This window comes from Vulpes lagopus, chromosome 3 (assembly GCF_018345385.1).
Source record: "Vulpes lagopus strain Blue_001 chromosome 3, ASM1834538v1, whole genome shotgun sequence".
NCBI lineage: Eukaryota > Metazoa > Chordata > Mammalia > Carnivora > Canidae > Vulpes > Vulpes lagopus.
Window position 1 is genome coordinate 157033708 of NC_054826.1, and position 17551 is coordinate 157051258.

Sequence of the window (17551 nt, forward strand, 5' to 3'; positions counted from 1 at the left end):
CTTTTCATTGCAAACTTTAACTTGACCAAGGACCTTTCAAGGAAATTCCATTTAATTTGGCACCTTATGGACAAACCCAAGATGGAGCTAATGATGAATGAGGGTTCATACTAATTAATGTTTTAAGACCAATCGGTAGGCAGCTCAAAATGACTTGACTTCCATGTGTTATATTTAGGCCAAAATCAAGTTCTAAGTGATTGTTACATTTTTAAAAGTCAGACATGGCTCAGTCGTATCCAAGTGAAGGTAATTGATAACATTTTAAACTCAAAGTCTACATTTCCTCCAGATCCTTCTTTAAAATATGCTTTTCTCTCACAATTAAAATATTTGGGTTGAAAATTATAAATGTGTTTATTTTTTCAGTAAAGACAATGGGTCGAAATTACCCAATTACACGTATCCCCTAAGAGAACAGACTATTTAGAATAAGTTTTGAAGTAATTTTGATTTTTACAAAGAACAATCTTCAACTGTATCATTAAACATTTTGTGCTTACCCTCAAGCTCTCCTGTATTTTCTTGATAGAAACAGGTGAAAAAAACTTTCCTTTTTATAAAAGTGCGCAAGCAAAAGGAAAATTTGGAAAATATTTTTAATTGAATTTTAACTCACTTTTGTTAGTCTTAGAACAGAAGAATAACATATATATTTTTTAAGTCGCCTATCTTCTAACATCCTAAGCTTAAAGAATAAGCATGTGTGGCTGATATATGATGTAAACTATTTTAAGGTAATGATTTCAAAGTGAATACTGTGTTTCAGCTTATAATCTGTCTCAGAAAATGACGTATTTTTATTATTTTTATAGTTATGCCTTTTGAATGCTGAGTCTGTTCAATGACTCCTCCATACAATGAATAGATGCCATGACTATGGGAAAACCAGCTTCATAAATGGAATCAGGTCATTGGAACACCTCGAATTTTATATTATAAGACTGAGCCCATTACTTTATTCTCTTCAAAGCCTAGCTTTCCTATTTTTTTTTTTTTTTTTGTGAATGGCCCCAACCTTCCTCTACTCATACAACTTGAAAACCTTTACACTCCCTGTCTCAAACATAGCTCTCAACCTGAGCAAGTCAATCAGACATCAATTTGTCTTTAATCCTTTCTTGGACTCTGTCCCCCCTTTTTTTTTCATCCAAGTACCCCTACCTTTGTTCAAACATGTGTAGTCTATTTCCTGAACTATTCTGGCTTCCCTGTCTTTGATGTCTCCTTCATATCCTTCATTCAGACTGCTGCCAGAGGTTTTTTTTTTCACTGAATCACTGTCTAGATTTTTTTTTTTAAGTAATCTTTAAAAGAAAACGAATTAACAACAGAATGAAATCCCAAACTTATTTTTCATGGCATTTAGGGTATTTAAATCCCCTTTAGGACTCCCTGAAGAGGAATAGCTGGGTAACTGGTGAGTCTTCGCCTTTGACAGGCTTCTGAGCATAGCATGGCTGGGAGCACTGGCTGGGGCAAAACAGATGGGTTTGAGCTCAATGTTCTATCCCTGGGACTTGGGTCCTTGGGACCAGACTGGGTCATCGCCCCACTGAGGGCCATGGCTTGTTGGTCTTGTTGCAGAGAGTGCAGCCTCTCTGCAAAGTAGATTCTCAGTAGGTGTTTGCTGAATTAAACCGAATGCCCAGGAGACATCAAAAAAGCTGTGCCCAGCTGCTGACAGGGAAAAGGGCTTGTCCTGATGGCACAGACATCGGTCATTCCTCTCCTTTAAGTCAACTTTACTGACTGTTTGATGAGTGTGGACCAAGGCGTGCCCTTCTGAAACTTGGCTTCTCCCTGGTCGGGTGGAGCGCACACCGGCCCGCGCCCAGGGGCGCCCCCAAAGCCCAGGTCCCGCAAGGTGAGGCCCCGCCCTCTGCTGGGAGCCGGGGCGCAGCGCCTCGCGGCCCCGGGGCCTGAAGCGCGTCGGCAAGTAAAGGAGCAGCGAGTGCGGGAGTGGGGGCCCCGGACGCCCCCGGACGCAGGTGTGGGCCCCGGACGCCCCCGGACGCAGGTGTGGGCCCCGGGCGCCCCCGCACGCAGGTGTGGGCCCCGCACGCAGGTGTGGGCCCCGGGGGCCTGCAGCGCGCCCGCCGCCAGGTCGAGGCTCCCTCCCCCGGGGTCCGCGCGGCCGGGACGGGCGTGACCCGACGGCCCTGGCCCGCGCCCCCGCGGCGAGGCCGGAAGGGTCCGGAGGAAGCGGCGTCACCGGGACGAGCGGGGCCGGGCCGCCAGCCCGTCGGGCCCAGCCGCCGCCGCCGCCGCACTCGCGCCCCCGCAGCCCCGCGGCCCCGCCAATGACACTCCTCCCGCTCCTAGGTGAGTCCCCCGGGCCGCGCTCTTCGGGCGGGGGGGGCGGGGGGCTCCAGGGGGCTCCAGGGGGCTCCAGGGGGCTCCAGGACGGTGCTCCCGGGACTGCGGCGCTGCAGCTCGGCATTCAGGGCCCCGGGGACTGGAGTCCGGAGTCCCGGAGTCCCCAGAGTCCCCAGAGTCCCGGAGTCCCCAGAGTCCCCAGAGTCCCCAGAGTCCCCAGAGTCCCCGGAGTCCCCAGAGTCCCCGGAGTCCCCAGAGTCCCCAGAGTCCCCGGAGTCCCCAGAGTCCCCGGAGTCCCCAGAGTCCCCGGAGTCCCCAGAGTCCCGGAGTCCCCAGAGTCCCCGGAGTCCCCAGAGTCCCCGGAGTCCCCAGAGTCCCCAGAGTCCCCGGAGTCCCCAGAGTCCCCGGAGTCCCCAGAGTCCCCGGAGTCCCCAGAGTCCCCGGAGTCCCCAGAGTCCCCAGAGTCCCCGGAGTCCCCAGAGTCCCCGGAGTCCCCGGAGTCCCCAGAGTCCCCAGAGTCCCCAGAGTCCCCAGAGTCCCCGGAGTCCCCAGAGTCCCCGGAGTCCCCAGAGTCCCCGGAGTCCCCGGAGTCCCCAGAGTCCCCAGAGTCCCCAGAGTCCCCGGAGTCCCCGGAGTCCCCAGAGTCCCCGGAGTCCCCAGAGTCCCCGGAGTCCCCGGAGTCCCCGGAGTCCCCAGAGTCCCCAGAGTCCCCAGAGTCCCGGAGTCCCCAGAGTCCCCAGAGTCCCCGGAGTCCCCGGAGTCCCCAGAGTCCCCGGAGTCCCCGGAGTCCCCAGAGTCCCCAGAGTCCCCGGAGTCCCCGGAGTCCCCAGAGTCCCCGGAGTCCCCGGAGTCCCCGGAGTCCCCAGAGTCCCCAGAGCCCCCAGAGTCCCGGAGTCCCCAGAGTCCCCAGAGTCCCCGGAGTCCCCGGAGTCCCCGGAGTCCCCGGAGTCCCCAGAGTCCCCAGAGTCCCCAGAGTCCCGGAGTCCCCAGAGTCCCCAGAGTCCCCAGAGTCCCGGAGTCCCCAGAGTCCCCAGAGTCCCGGAGTCCCCAGAGTCCCCAAAGCACCCGGAGTCCCCGGAGTCCCCAGAGTCCCCAGAGTCCCCGGAGTCCCCGGAGTCCCCAGAGTCCCCAGAGTCCCCAGAGTCCCGGAGTCCCCAGAGTCCCCGGAGTCCCCAGAGTCCCCAGAGTCCCGGAGTCCCCAGAGTCCCCAGAGTCCCCAGAGTCCCCAATGTCCCCGGAGTCCCCAGAGTCCCTGGAGCCCCCAGAGTCCCCAAAGTCTGCAACGTCCCCAGAGCCCCCAAAGTCCCGGAGTCCCCAGAGTCCCAGAGTCCCCAGAGTCCCCAACGTCCCCGGAGTCCCCAGAGTCCCCAGAGTCCCCAGAGTCCCGGAGTCCCCGGAGTCCCCAGAGTCCCCAGAGTCCCCAGAGTCCCCGGAGTCCCCAGAGTCCCCAGAGTCCCCAGAGTCCCGGAGTCCCCGGAGTCCCCGGAGTCCCCAGAGTCCCCAGAGTCCCCAGAGTCCCGGAGTCCCCAGAGTCCCCAGAGTCCCGGAGTCCCCAGAGTCCCCAGAGTCCCCAGAGTCCCGGAGTCCCCAGAGTCCCCGGAGTCCCCAGAGTCCCCAGAGTCCCGGAGTCCCCAGAGTCCCCAGAGTCCCCAGAGTCCCCAATGTCCCCGGAGTCCCCAGAGTCCCTGGAGCCCCCAGAGTCCCCAAAGTCTGCAACGTCCCCAGAGCCCCCAAAGTCCCGGAGTCCCCAGAGTCCCAGAGTCCCCAGAGTCCCCAACGTCCCCGGAGTCCCCAGAGTCCCGAAGTCCCCAAAGTCCCCGGAGTCCCCAGAGTCCCCAGAGTCCCCAAAGTCCCCGGAGTCCCCAAAGTCTGCAAAGTCCCCGGAGTCCCCAAAGTCCCCAAAGTCCCCAGAGTCCCCAATGTCCCCAGAGTCCCCAAAGTCCCCAGAGTCCCCAGTGTCCCCAGAGTCCTCAGAGTCCCCAAAGTCCCTGGAGTCCCCAGAGTCCCCAGAGTCACAAAGCCCCCAAAGTCCCCAAAATCTCAGACATGGACTTTGTTTTTTTCTTTGTTTTCTGATCTCCCTTCAAGAAATCTGGGAAACCCAAACCAGTGACACTTGCGGGAGGTTTCCTGGCATTCTAAGGGGACAGCCAGCCCAGACGGGGGTGCCTTTCAGGTACCTTTTTGATGATGCTGTGCAGAAGGATAAATCCCTTCTGTGAAGCTGAATTAATCCTGGTTTCGACAGTCTACACAGCCCTGTGTGACTCCGGGATCCCCAATGGAAGGGGTAGCAATGTCTGGTGACCAGATGAGGACAGTTTATGTGTCATGAGTGTTTTGCGAACCTTTAACTTGCAGGATTCCTGGCTGTCCTTCCTCGAGAAGGCCCAGAACAACAGTAAAAAACAATCGGCCCACGCTTTTCCTTGTCTTTTCCTAAGAGTCCAGCTTCATTTCCAATGACTGAAACTCAGTCGGGTTCTCCCTTCTGCTTCATTGTGTTGGTCGCATCTGTGTCGGTGTTCATTTCCCAAAGATGGGTCTTTGACCAACACAGAGTTTACCTTGAATTCCCCTAGTGAAAGAAAACGTAGTTTACGTTTTATGATGGGAAATGCAGAATGTATTTATTTATTTATTTATTTTTAATTTTTATTTACTTATGATAGTCACAGAGAGAGAGAGAGAGGCAGAGACACAGGCAGAGGGAGGAGCAGGCTCCATGCACAGGGAGCCCGATGTGGGATTCGATCCCTGGTCTCCAGGATCGCGCCCTGGGCCAAAGGCAGGCGCCAAACCACTGCGCCACCCAGGGATCCCGGAAATGCAGAATTTAAAAAGAACATTGGAATACAGAAAAAAATAATAGTAATGATTGCATTTTGTCCTCCTGGATGTGATGGTATGTTGCTCCTCATCTTAAAATTACACAGATTTGAGTTTGAAAAGACCCCACCAATCAATTCATCTTGATTTCTTCGCAGAATCATTCCCAGAGGAGGAAAATTGCCATATAACCATGCAGTTCCCTCTAAATATATCTCACCTCAGAGTGAAGAGGCCAGTGATCTAGGAATGCTGTTTTCTTTCTAGAGCTCGGTTGTTTATTACATTATAGCTTTGTTGAGATTTATTTGATAAGCACAGATTGAAGAAAGTGCTAATATTTTTGCCTACTTGCTCCGGTGCTGTTATTTAGCTAAATACTCCCTTGGGAAATTCTCATAATCCATTTATCTAGAAAGAAAGAAGGGTTCTTGTGTTATGTAGGCTAACTCAACAATGGGAAGGGGAACTTTTTCTTTCTTTTTTCTTTTTCCTTTTTTTTTTTTTTTTGAAAAGATATATTTCTCTGTTTTCCTTAGTGGGCTTTTCCATTTTGCTAAATTGTTCCTACGCTCAAAATTGCACCAAGACACCTTGCCTTCCGAATGCAAAATGTGAAGTACGGAATGGAGTTGAAGCCTGTTACTGTAACATGGGATTTTCAGGAAATGGTGTCACGATTTGTGAAGGTAAACACTCTTTATTGTTTTCCTCTTTTGGATTGTTTTGTAAGATTAAATTCTGATGTGATTGCTTTTTCCTTGTCCAGAAATTGTTTTGCATTAAACTATCTGATTTCAGGGTTTTGATTTAAAACAAATAGCTTAATTAACTCAACAATAAGCTTGAACTTCCCACCTGAGCATTTATATTCTATGACTGATTTTTGAGGAGTCTGTGTATATCTTATTTTTGTGTAACTATTAAAGAATGTCCTTGAACTGAAGCTGGAAAACGGAGCTGCAGAGAGCAGAGTCAGTACATTCTGGAACAAAAGAACAGAGAATTCATCAAGTCTAGGCTATACTGCTATGTTGCCTTCAGGGACCTTCTTTAGTACGACTTCCTAAATCTGAGGACAGTATTAAGAGATTCAAGGGTTTTGCCTATAGACCTGCATGATACCTTGGGGGGGGGGGGGATTTTTAAAATATATTCTTTTCCAAAAAAGTAGATCTCATTTACAGAACTTGAGGCTACAGTCCAGAGCAACAACAGTAGAAAAGGTCCTGGCAGGGTTCAGTTTAGCTCACTGATTTGATAAACAGAACGCTATCTGACAATCACGTCTCCGTCATTTCTTATCTGTGGTTTCCACTGCCACTCTTCCTCTTCCCTCAAGCCTCACTCTGTCCTTATTCTCTTTCATTTTTAGTAGAATCTCAGTTTTAACTGGGTCAATGGAAAAATATTCTGTGTAGCAGAGAGAGAAAGAAGGAAAAAAAAAAAAAAGAAAATAGTTCCAAGTCATATAAATTAGTTTTAAAATATAATTAAATGACAAGTTCAAATTAGAACTGTGTGGTTTTATACTCCTAAATGTATTTAAGATAACATGGACTTTTTGTAATTAAGCCAGGATATTGTACATTGTTAATATTGCATGTGTTTGCTTATAGCGTAAACAAGTTGTATCTCGTGATTCAATTTGATAGGCTCTTAAAAAAGATTAAATATGCAGTACATAGTAAGACTAAACCTCATCATAATTAGTTTAATGTTTAAAAAATGTAGAGCACAGCTACAGTTGCTTAATGGTGCATTAGATCAGGCGTTTCTGCTTGTACATACAGCCGGGATTTGTAATATACTATTCTACAAGCACTACAAAATTCTATCTATAAATAATCTTAGATTTTTATTGTGTATTTAATTTAATGGCATTATGGCAAGTTGAATGTCGAGTGACCTTCAAAATATTGCATCAAACATATTAGTGTGCTTTTCCGCTAATCATTACAAATTGTACCATAATGCTCGAAAATGGTGTTGCCTTTTTGTTATTTAGATACTTTTCAACTGTCATGATTACCGTCATTAACATCAATAATTTTTCACAATTTGGACCTTCAGCAGCTAAATAGATTATAATCATCTTTTTAATGATTTTTTTAAACACATCTCCCATTATCCAGGGCACTTTTTTTTTTTTTTTTTGTTTCCCCTGCTAAGTCAATAGTCAGCTGAAGGGCAGAAAATACTTTCTGTTAAAAAAAAAAAAAATACTTCAAGATCTTTTGGCCTGTGATTTCTTCTCACACAGAACACAATTTGTAACAGCATTTTTTTTCTTTTCAAGTTCTTTTTAAGTCCCTTATTTAAAGAATGCTATAATTCACACTATATGATGTTTATAATGTCCCCTTTATTTTTTATTTTTATTTTTTTATAATGTCCCCTTTAAAACTGTTCAAACAGTGGTTCTCACCTTTGTCACCTTTTCTGAATCCACTGATAAATTTTTGACATTTTTCTCCATAAGCATATTTGATATGCTTTTTAGAATTAAAATATTGTGTTCTCAACTGCTGAATAGTCTAGGTTATGTATTTGGTGTGAAGAGTCTTGGCTTTCTTCATCTTTTCGTACCGTTCTTTAAAATTGGTATTAGGTCAATAATAACCAGACTGCACTTTTGTTACCCAGGATGCCTACTTCTTTTTTTTTTTTTTTTAAGATTTTATTTATCAATGAGAGACACAGAGAGAGAGAGAGAGAGAGAGAGAGGCAGAGACACAGGCAGAGGGAGAAGCAGGCTCCACGCAGGGAACCTGATGTGGGACTCAATCCCAGGACACCAGGATCACGCCCTGGACCAAAGGCAGGCGCTAAACCGCTGAGCCACCCAGAGATCCCCAGGATGTCTACTTCTTGAGAAATAAAAGTTAGTTTCTTTTTGGTATCATTACCATCATCTTCCCCACCTCCATCAAATTTGGCTCCCTCAGAGACCTGCCAAGTAAATGCTATAGTAATAACCAGACCTCACTAAATGTACTCTGTTCCAAGAGCTAGTTTTGAACAAGTCATTTAGAATTTCAATAACCTGGTCCCAGAGAAACAAGTTTTAGTAATAGTGACTTTATTTCATTTAATTATCTTTTTATTGAATAAATATTTATTATTTTCATCATCATCATCATCATCATCATCATGACCATCACATCAAGGTAGCTAATATCCACCATGCACTAAGTCTCAGATATTAATTAGCACAGCTCCTTCATCTATTATTATTCTCACTTTATGTATAAAAAAATGAGTGTTAGAAAGGCAAAGTGAATATCACAAGTGATGCAACAGATAAGTGGTAGAGCTAAGGTTTGAGCCTAAGTCTGTCTCCAGAGCCTGTACTCTTTCTCACTATGCTTGACCATAAGGCCTCTGCCTAGCAGATACTACTAGGTCTTTGGATTAAAATGATAAATAAGAAATCAGCCGTGTTTTCCAGGACATCTGGGGACAGTTACAGAACTACATGAAAGGCTTGATGCAATTGCATAAAATGTATAAATACAGGTAAATTTGACATGTGTAACCGACTGCAGGGGGACCTTTCCAAGTGAGGGTGATATTTAGGCTGAGAATTGAAGAATAAAAAGGATTGATTAAGATCGACAAAGTAACAAAGTCAGGCAAAAGGAATCAATAGTAACAAGGCCTAGGAGTTTAACGTGTGCAGTGTGTTTGAAGGAGCCCCAGGTATTGCATGCTGGATGTATTTCACAGGGTATATTGGCTGAGGGGACAGTAGGAATTGAGTTGGGATGTCAAGATATAGACTTTATTCTCTTAACAAAGAAGAGCCATTGGCAAGTATTACATAGCTGACTCACATGACAAATTGGACATGTGAGAACGATGACCCCACGAGGTAGCATAAGAATAAATTAACAAGGGTCAATCTAACTTATACAAACAGTAGTACTTTGTACAATTCACTATAGTTTATGTCACTTCTACCCAATATATTTTAATTTTCTTAATAAGCTTTTGGGATAAAAAGTACAGATACTGTCTTTTATTTACAAACACCATTCAGACTGGTTATCGCTAGCTCTGTTGAGCTCCACATCATAGCTTTTTGATGTGAGAGAAGCAGGACTCTGAAAGCCTGAGTTTCTCAGTGTCCCAAGGCTATTGTGACAAAGCTAGGATTCAAACCCTAGGGATCTCAACCTTCTCTAGATTACCAAAAATGCCACCTGACGTAATGAGTGTATTATAGGCTTTTAAACCAAATTGGTAAAACAGTATCATTTTCACAGGAATGTAGTTATTATTTTCAACAACTTTACTGAGGTGTTAAGAGGAATTTATTTACACACTTATACAAGGCTATTTTAGGACACAAGACGGAGAAGTGTTTGTGTAGAAATTTAGGGGTACGTTTAAAGGCTTTTGAAATTGTTGATGAGATTTTCCCCAAATTGAAGTTATTTTAGTCTTCCAAGCATATATTAGTGTTGCTCTGTCTTATGCTTCTCAGCACCGGTGTTGGTGTTACTCTCTGGGGCACAGTTATAAATCTGGAAAGTGAGACATCCCATCTCCCCTGGGTAATTAGGAAAGTTTTATAAAGGGAAGGAGGGTTGGAAGAGTTGAAAGAATCTTTCTATACACACGAAACATAACATTGCCTGAGCTGAAGTAATCTGAGTAGGAAGAGGTGAGAAGCGAGAACTAGGGGGAGGGTGCGGTACGATGTGGGTGTGGGTGTGTAGGGGGGAAGATAGACTCTCTTCTCTACTCTCATACAAACTTATTAAGTGGTGCTGTGTTTTGGGAAGTTGGGTGGAGCTCAAGTGGGGAGGAGGAAAACAGTTGACCCAGGCGAGGATAGGAAAGGTCAGGAAGGCTGTAACTGACAGCTTGTACGCGTGCATAAAAATCTTTCATAGTTTGGGACATGCCTAATACGAGCAACATCACAAGCTCTTTATAAGAAATAATGAAATCTCAGTGCCTGCACTCAGGGAGACATACTCTATGCTTAAAAAACAGTTTTTCATCATTATCTAATAACCATATATATGCTTGTAAAATTCAACTGGAAGGATATTGTAATAAACTAGAGAGCATTGTGACACTGGTCAATGTAGAGGGAACAGTGTCACGGTAGCTATCTAAGAGGTACCAAGAAGAAATGGTCTATGGGTTCAGAATATGGAAGAAATACTAATTAAAACAATCCTGCTCTCATGGTTCTGTCCAGGCTGCAGGATAAGCACTGAGGACGTGTGATTCTTTCCACAGCAGGTTGTGTTTAGTAATAAAGAGGATGCTCATGAAAATGGGCAAACCAAACGTCATCAGAACAGATGCAAAGCACACAAAACGTGTGCGTGTGTGTCATGTGTCATCAGTTAACACAGTCAGATGTACTATCTAAACTCTGTCCTACAAAAAGCAACTGCAGTTTTAAAATTTTAACAAAATGACCATTAGTAATTTCTGTAATAGAAATGTGACCAGCAACACTTAAACGATTCAAGTCCTTTCTTCCTTCTCCTTTTAAAAATAGAATATTAGGGCATCTGGGTTTCTTAGTCAGTTAGGCTGTTGAGTGTCTGCCTTTGGCTCAGGTCATGGTCTCAGGGTCCTGGGATCAAGTCCCCCTTAGGGCTCCCTCCTGCTTCTCCCTCTCCCTCTGCTGCTCCCCTGCTTGTGCTCTTTCTCTCTCTGTCAAGTAAATAAATAAAATCTTTAAAAAAATAAAAAATAAAAATAGAATATTAGCTTAAAGGAAGTTTTTATAAGTTTTTTTTATAATGGTTTCTTCTTTTATTTATCTCTTCCTATATGTTAAAGGAATTTGTCATCTTATGGAATGCATATTTTTGAGGAAATCCCACATAATTATTGTGGTAGAGTTTGTTCTCTCTATTGTGTAACCCCTCTTGTCAACAGACACAGGAGGTCACACTTCTAGTACAAGGAAAACGATTTCTGGAATTGGCAAAGGTATTTTATTTATTTAGAGGAAGTTCATGGAAATCATGCATCCTGGAATGTAAGCCTTGGGTTAATTTAGACTGTCACTTCTTAGATTGGTTACATTTTCCATTCAGTACAAGAAATCCCAAGGAAATATGTACCTCAGTTTAAACAAACCTGCTACTTGACTATCTAGAAGCACTTCAGAGTTTATCCTTTTTCAAGTTTATATCAGTATTCATTTACCTAAGAAGATGATTTGGAGTGTGTAAGAATGCATTTGTTTTACAAAAAAAAAAAAAAAAAAATTCCTCAAGAATTTTTTTAGTGTATCACATCTGAAGGAAGATGAATCTGTAATGTTATGTACCTTTCTTCCATCTAGCACCTGCAGTTGTTCAAATATTCTTTAAATATTACTTAAAAATTACCTGAAAAGGAGGAGCCACCTCCTTCTGAGGATTGCAATAAGAAAGAGAAAGAGGGTGTGGAAGGGAAATGAAGGATGGTACAAATAAAAAGGAAAGTGCTGGTCCCACCTGCTACTTACATCATTTGAGTTTTGCTGAGGAGCTACACAGTTGTTTTGTTGTGGTTGTTGTTTTTAAGATTTTATTTATTCACCTACAGAGAGAGAAAGCAAAGCAGGCATGCAAGCAGGGGTTGGTGTGGTGGGCAGAGGGAGAGAGAGAATCTCAAGCAGACTCCCCACTCAGTGCAGAGCCAGATGTGGGGCTTGACCTCCCAATCCTGAGATCAGGACCAGAGCAGAAACCAAGAGCCCAATTTCTATCGACTGAGCCACCCAGGTGCCCGAATCAACTGCACAGCCTTATAAGTAAACATTTACCTGATCTGACTTGACAATGTCATTTTTTGCAGACTGTTTCAGAAATCACTTTTTAAAATCCACCTGTCTCATATTTATCGCACAGGATAATTGGAAGAATTAATGAGATAATAAAGTAAGAAATAGGGATCCCTGGGTGGCGCAGCGGTTTGGCGCCGGCCTTTGGCCCAGGGCACGATCCTGGAGACCCCGGATCGAATCCCACATCAGGTTCCCAGTGCATGGAGCCTGCCTTCTCCCTCTGCCTGTGTCTCTGCCTCTCTCTCTCTCTCTCTCTCTCTGTGACTATCATAAATAAATAAAAATTTTAAAAAAATGTTTAATAAAGTAAGAAATAGTCTGAAATCTTAAAGGACCATTCAATATGAACATAGATTTTGGGTTTTCCCAAGTAATGTGTAATGAAATATCATGGAAAGTTTTCTTCCTGTGAAAGTCTCATTTATTTTTAATCATTTTTAGATCAGTATTATCTAGGTGGATTCAGAATCAGCATAGGGAATTAAAATAAATACATTGCCTCTGAGTTCTAATTTCAACAATCAAAAAGAATTGTTCAAAATTCTGTGTTAAATCAATTCCAAATAAGATTTGCCATCTGATTTGACATTATATTACAGTGCTGATTTTTTTTTTCAAAGTGAAGACTATCATTTTTGTTTTTTACCTCAGGTTAAAGATCAGTTCATAATTTGTGTGTGTGTGTGTGTGTGTGTGTGTGTATAAATATGTTGTGTGTGTTTGTGTATATATATATATATACACACACATCATATAATGTGTGCTGATGATAAGGCATTACTAAAAAATGGGTATTGTTTTTCTAGAATTAGTTTCCATTTTGCATGCAAAGTGAACATGGCAGCTGTGCCATCTTATACTTTCTGTTAGCCATATCTTTAGGAGCTGCTAGGAAATTAAAATTAAATGGAAATTGTGCTCTAAATGTAGAATTTTCATACATTTTAATCCTCTCTCACTTTTCAAGAAAAATACTGGTAGAAATAAGAGCAAAGGGACGATAGACTTAGCACCTTCAATACTACAAAGTAAGTCACCAAGTCCCAATTTCCTGCTTTGTTTACTCTAGCTCCGATCTTTCATCAATATTTTAAGTTTGGAAACTATGTGGCAAAATTGATGATATTTCCTTTGTCCTGGGATAGCTCCAGTTTTATAGGACATCAACATACTTCATAGCCAACCCCTGCTTATTTCTGAAGCAAAATGATCCAGTCTTCTCATTATCCATTTTTCTATTATTTCTCTTCTTCCTAGTTTAAATAACTTTCATATTTATAGTTTATTTACCAAAAAGACTCATAATGTTGATGTTGACTTTAGTGCTTTCTGTAAGCTACACACTTTACATGATTTTTATAAATTTATAAATTTAATCCTCATAACAGCTCTCCAAAATAAGGGCTAGTATTATCCTCAATTTGTAGATTAAATCATTTTCCCATGAAAACACATTCCAACTATGGCTTTTTACAGGTCTCAAACTTCTCTGTGAAGTAAGTCTGCAAACAAGGAAACTGAACCTCGCTGAGACAAAAATGAATTGTTTTCGTTCCAGCTCCCTACCTCGAATCTGCTTTTCTTCCCCACTACCCTCTCAAAACAATTGATCAAAAAGAAAAAAAGCAAGAGGTGTGTATTTACCGTTTAAAATACAGTAGGAATAAATGCAGGGAAGTGAAAACAATTTCTAAGTTTCATTATCTTGATGAAACTCATAGATCAGATACAATTGTTGAACTTGTGTACCTCCACCTCCTTAAAGCCCAGTGGACTGATAATAAAACCAGTGAAATGGAGGCCAGGAAGTTGGGCATGAGAAGTTGTGCTTGGAGAAGCCAACTCCAAGCAGAATCCAGGGGCACGAAAGCAGGCAGCCCAGTGTACACAGAGAAGGCTTCCATGAAAATGGCTCCATTTCCTTGTGGTGATAATCCTATCCCCTTCCTGGAAAGGGAGTGGCAATCTCGGTGACTGGTTTAGACATTATTTTCCAGAGGTTGAGCTGATTGGGCTTCTTATTCCCCATTTGTGTTTAATCCCAAGTAAAGCCAAGGAAAAAATACCCTCACAGGAAACGTGGGCATCTGCCTGGAAGGAATGCTTGAGAGTAAAAATTGATGTCTTACTTCCCAGTCTATGCTACCTGGAAGAATGTTTGGAAATTGTTCTCTCCCCCTCCTCCCCCCACCCCCCTACGGGGAATTCTGAACTCTCTTGCACTAAAAGGGTCGGAATGGCCGGCAGACAGAACTTGAGCCAAGCTACCTGTGATAATCAACATTGTTCTTTAATTAAAAACATGAAGGTCACGTAAGGATAAGCAGTCATTGGAGAAAAGCCAAAAATACGAACACAAAGATGAATAAATAGAACAATTGGCCTGGAAAAGGATACCTTTAGGAAGAAAAAAGTGGTTGAAGAGAAGAGTCTAGCTTAAATCTTCCAAGTGATTCTGGAAAGATTTGCATCCAACAAACAAAACAACTAAAATAGGCTTCTGTGTATGAAGGAACTATCATACCACAAAATACTTTCTTCTTCCATATATCTTAAAACCTTTTTGCTGCTCAATTCCTCGTACCCTTTTTCTCCTCCTGTGCTTCTCATTTTGCAGCAAGGGGCACCAAGACAATAAGCCGGTAAGGTTGGCAGTAATGCAAACCAATGCTTACAAATCACCAGAAGATTGAGACTAAAGTCTCCATTCCTGGGTTTCCTCTCCTACCAGGATGATCACACATAGAACAGGAAAAGCTACAAATATAAAATGTATTAACCCATCAGTGCAAGATACGTCAGGACTCCATAAGTCAAGATATTCTGAGCTGATCAGCTCAGCACAATCACCCTTTTTTATAACACAATTTCCCCCTTGTGTGATCGTTTCCTTCATCAGTGCCAAGACCTCTCCCAAATTCTTTCCATGCTTTATCTCAAAAGTGAAACAGGGTAGCCAGTGTGATTTCCGATCCTAATTGTGTGATTTATCTGTGGTTTTCACATCCTAATGTCATTAATATGCAGCCCATATACAGTCTCCCCATGTTGTCTGTTTTCCCAAGTGATTTCCTGAATTCACCGGCTAATACTTTTTGATGATTCCTGCCAGACACACCTAATGTATTTTTCTCCTCCAATAAAATGTTATTTATCATTTGATCAATATTATTCCCAAATCGAGTTGATAATATATAGCAGAAGGGCTGAGAAGTAATACCCAATGTATTGCAGAACTAAAAAGCTCAGATGAAAAATATGAGAACAAAACTAGGAAACAGGACCAGACACGCTGCGAACCTGATATCCATTTAATAGAAGTCTTATTGAAGAAAGGATCAGACAAGATTTAGCAGAGGAAATAATAAAAGATCTGACAATTTCGCAGAGCTCAAGAAAGACATGAATCTTCAATTAAAAGAGCTTTCTAATTCCCTCCTATCTTCTCCTAAATATGTTTGTGCTTCACTTCTCAGCTTATGCTTGAGGAATGCCTATTGATTGATAACACTGCTATAAAAGAGGAGTATAGTTTACTTCATAACCTGTCACTTTTATTTATACATTCAGGTTGTTTATTACCTTTATGCCCTTAAATAATAATGGAATATACTGACTGACTTATCAGCAGGCTGCTCAGTTCCTGGAGCCCAGGGTGAAAACCTATGCAAATCATAGGGACAGAATGCGAGAAAGGACATTGGGGTGGCTGTTGCCATCAGGAGAGTGCATGATGCCTAAAAACATAGATGCCCACTATAGGAAACATTTTTAGCAAAACTTTGAGCCTTATTTCTGCACTTATCCACTTTCATTTAACCTCTGCTTAGTTTAATTCCTTTTCTGAGACTAAGGAAGGGAAGGGGAGTGTATTTCAGAAATCCTGTGGTATTAATCATTATCTTAAAAATAAAGTAATTTTTAAACCAAAGTCTAAAAAAAATTAATAATAAACCAAAGTCTTATTTTTCAAGTTCCCATTAGTAGATCCATCCCTTATGCCCTTATATTCCAGTAGGTAAGACCAAGCCCTATAAATTGGAGTCTTCCTAGTATGTCATGCCCTAGTTACTAGATTCTCTGACATAAATATTGCTGTTCTAAGGTCTCCAAACTTGTTATAAATATTCTAGTCCTGTTCGACTGGAATTCTCATGGTAAGTCACACAGTGCGTCTGAGCCTGTTTCTCTGTGAAATGAGCAGATTTCACTAGGACACTATCCTCTTCCAGTTTTAAATCTATTTGATTCTATTATTGGGAGGCATGTATTTGAACTGTGGTTAATTTTCACTTCAGTCAATTTTAGGGTAACTAGCCTGGATTTGGAGCTTTATTTGAAACCTCAAAGTGAAAGAGGTTTAGGCTTTACTCTCTTGCCTCTATACTCAGTATACTTTTCATTGCATGACTCTGCTTTTTAAAACTCTGATCTCTGGAACTGGCATGACCAATGCAAGCAATGCTTTCATCTACTCCTTCTGCTCCCTTCCTTCTTCCAACTCATGCTCATCACATCCTGATACTCTTTCCTGCTGAGCCAGAATGGGACCTCAAAATTCTTCTCTAGGCAGGTGCTACGAATGAATAGAGACTGGCACATAGATGACACTTATTTTTTTGTTTTCTCTAATGGCTTCCACCATTGGAAGAAATTCTGGACAAATCTTCAGTGAACCCTCCTTTATGGCAGTGCTGAAGAGTTAGCTATTAAATATAACGTAATCAGCAAGATCAGTACTGTATTAGAGTCATTTGAACCATTAAAAACAAACAAGGCTATCAAATCTTGATTTCTATATTTGCTCTCCTTTTGGAGAGGTTTAGTTTCTGTCTTACATGATTGAGTGTACCCCCTTTGAGTAAGATGGTGTGCATTTCCATTTTGTAGGGAAGTGGGTTGTGATTCATGGGCTTTTATGATCGCCATTTAACAAACATCTGGAACAAAATGCTACAAATGGAACTTGTCCTTGTGTTGCAATTCCGAAAGAACGCTGATAATTGTGTGTTTACGAATATGTGATGAGCCAGGGATGGTGAGAAGGGCATTGACCAGAGGTCCAGGTCTCTCCGCTGGAAAGCTGGAGCCAAATTTCTCCCCTCTGAGGGTTACCTGTATTTACAGGCATCAAAGTGGCCTTGTGTCAGGCTCAATAAATGGGACAGGATAATCAATTATGTGGTGTTCAGGGGAGAAACTGGGCACTTTCCATGTTATTGGTTATTATAAACCAAGACTCATTATGTAAGACACATGCTGTTGTCTTTGCAAGGTTTTGTCATTTCTATCTATTAAGAATAATTGTTTCTTTTTTTTTCATGTTCTCTTTATAATTTCTTTTTATCTTTACATTTATACATAATGTTGGAGTAAGTTTGGATGGGGTCTACCTGCTTTTCAGTAGTCCCCGGAGGTATCTCAATAATGACGGCTCTTTGGGGACAGGGACTGGTTCTTATTCTTGATTGTATCCTTGGAAACTACCAAAATTTCTTGGATCAAATCTATAAAATATTATGGATTGTTTTTCAGTGGCTATTCTGACAAGTTGATACACACTATTTTTATTGTTCCTTGCCTGTGCCAAATGTA

At 42.6% G+C, this 17551-nt stretch overlaps 1 protein-coding gene across 1 annotated transcript in view; it reads left to right on the forward strand.

The window, feature by feature from the left end:
* Positions 1 to 2153: 2153 nt before the first annotated feature.
* Positions 2154 to 17551, forward strand: part of ADGRL4 (adhesion G protein-coupled receptor L4) — a 110794-nt gene continuing 95396 nt past the window's right edge. The window contains exons 1-2 of the mRNA XM_041748817.1: positions 2154 to 2325; positions 5688 to 5837. Of these exons, the coding sequence (XP_041604751.1) occupies positions 2304 to 2325; positions 5688 to 5837 (172 nt within the window). The 5' untranslated portion in view covers positions 2154 to 2303. The remainder of the gene's footprint in view (positions 2326 to 5687; positions 5838 to 17551) is intronic.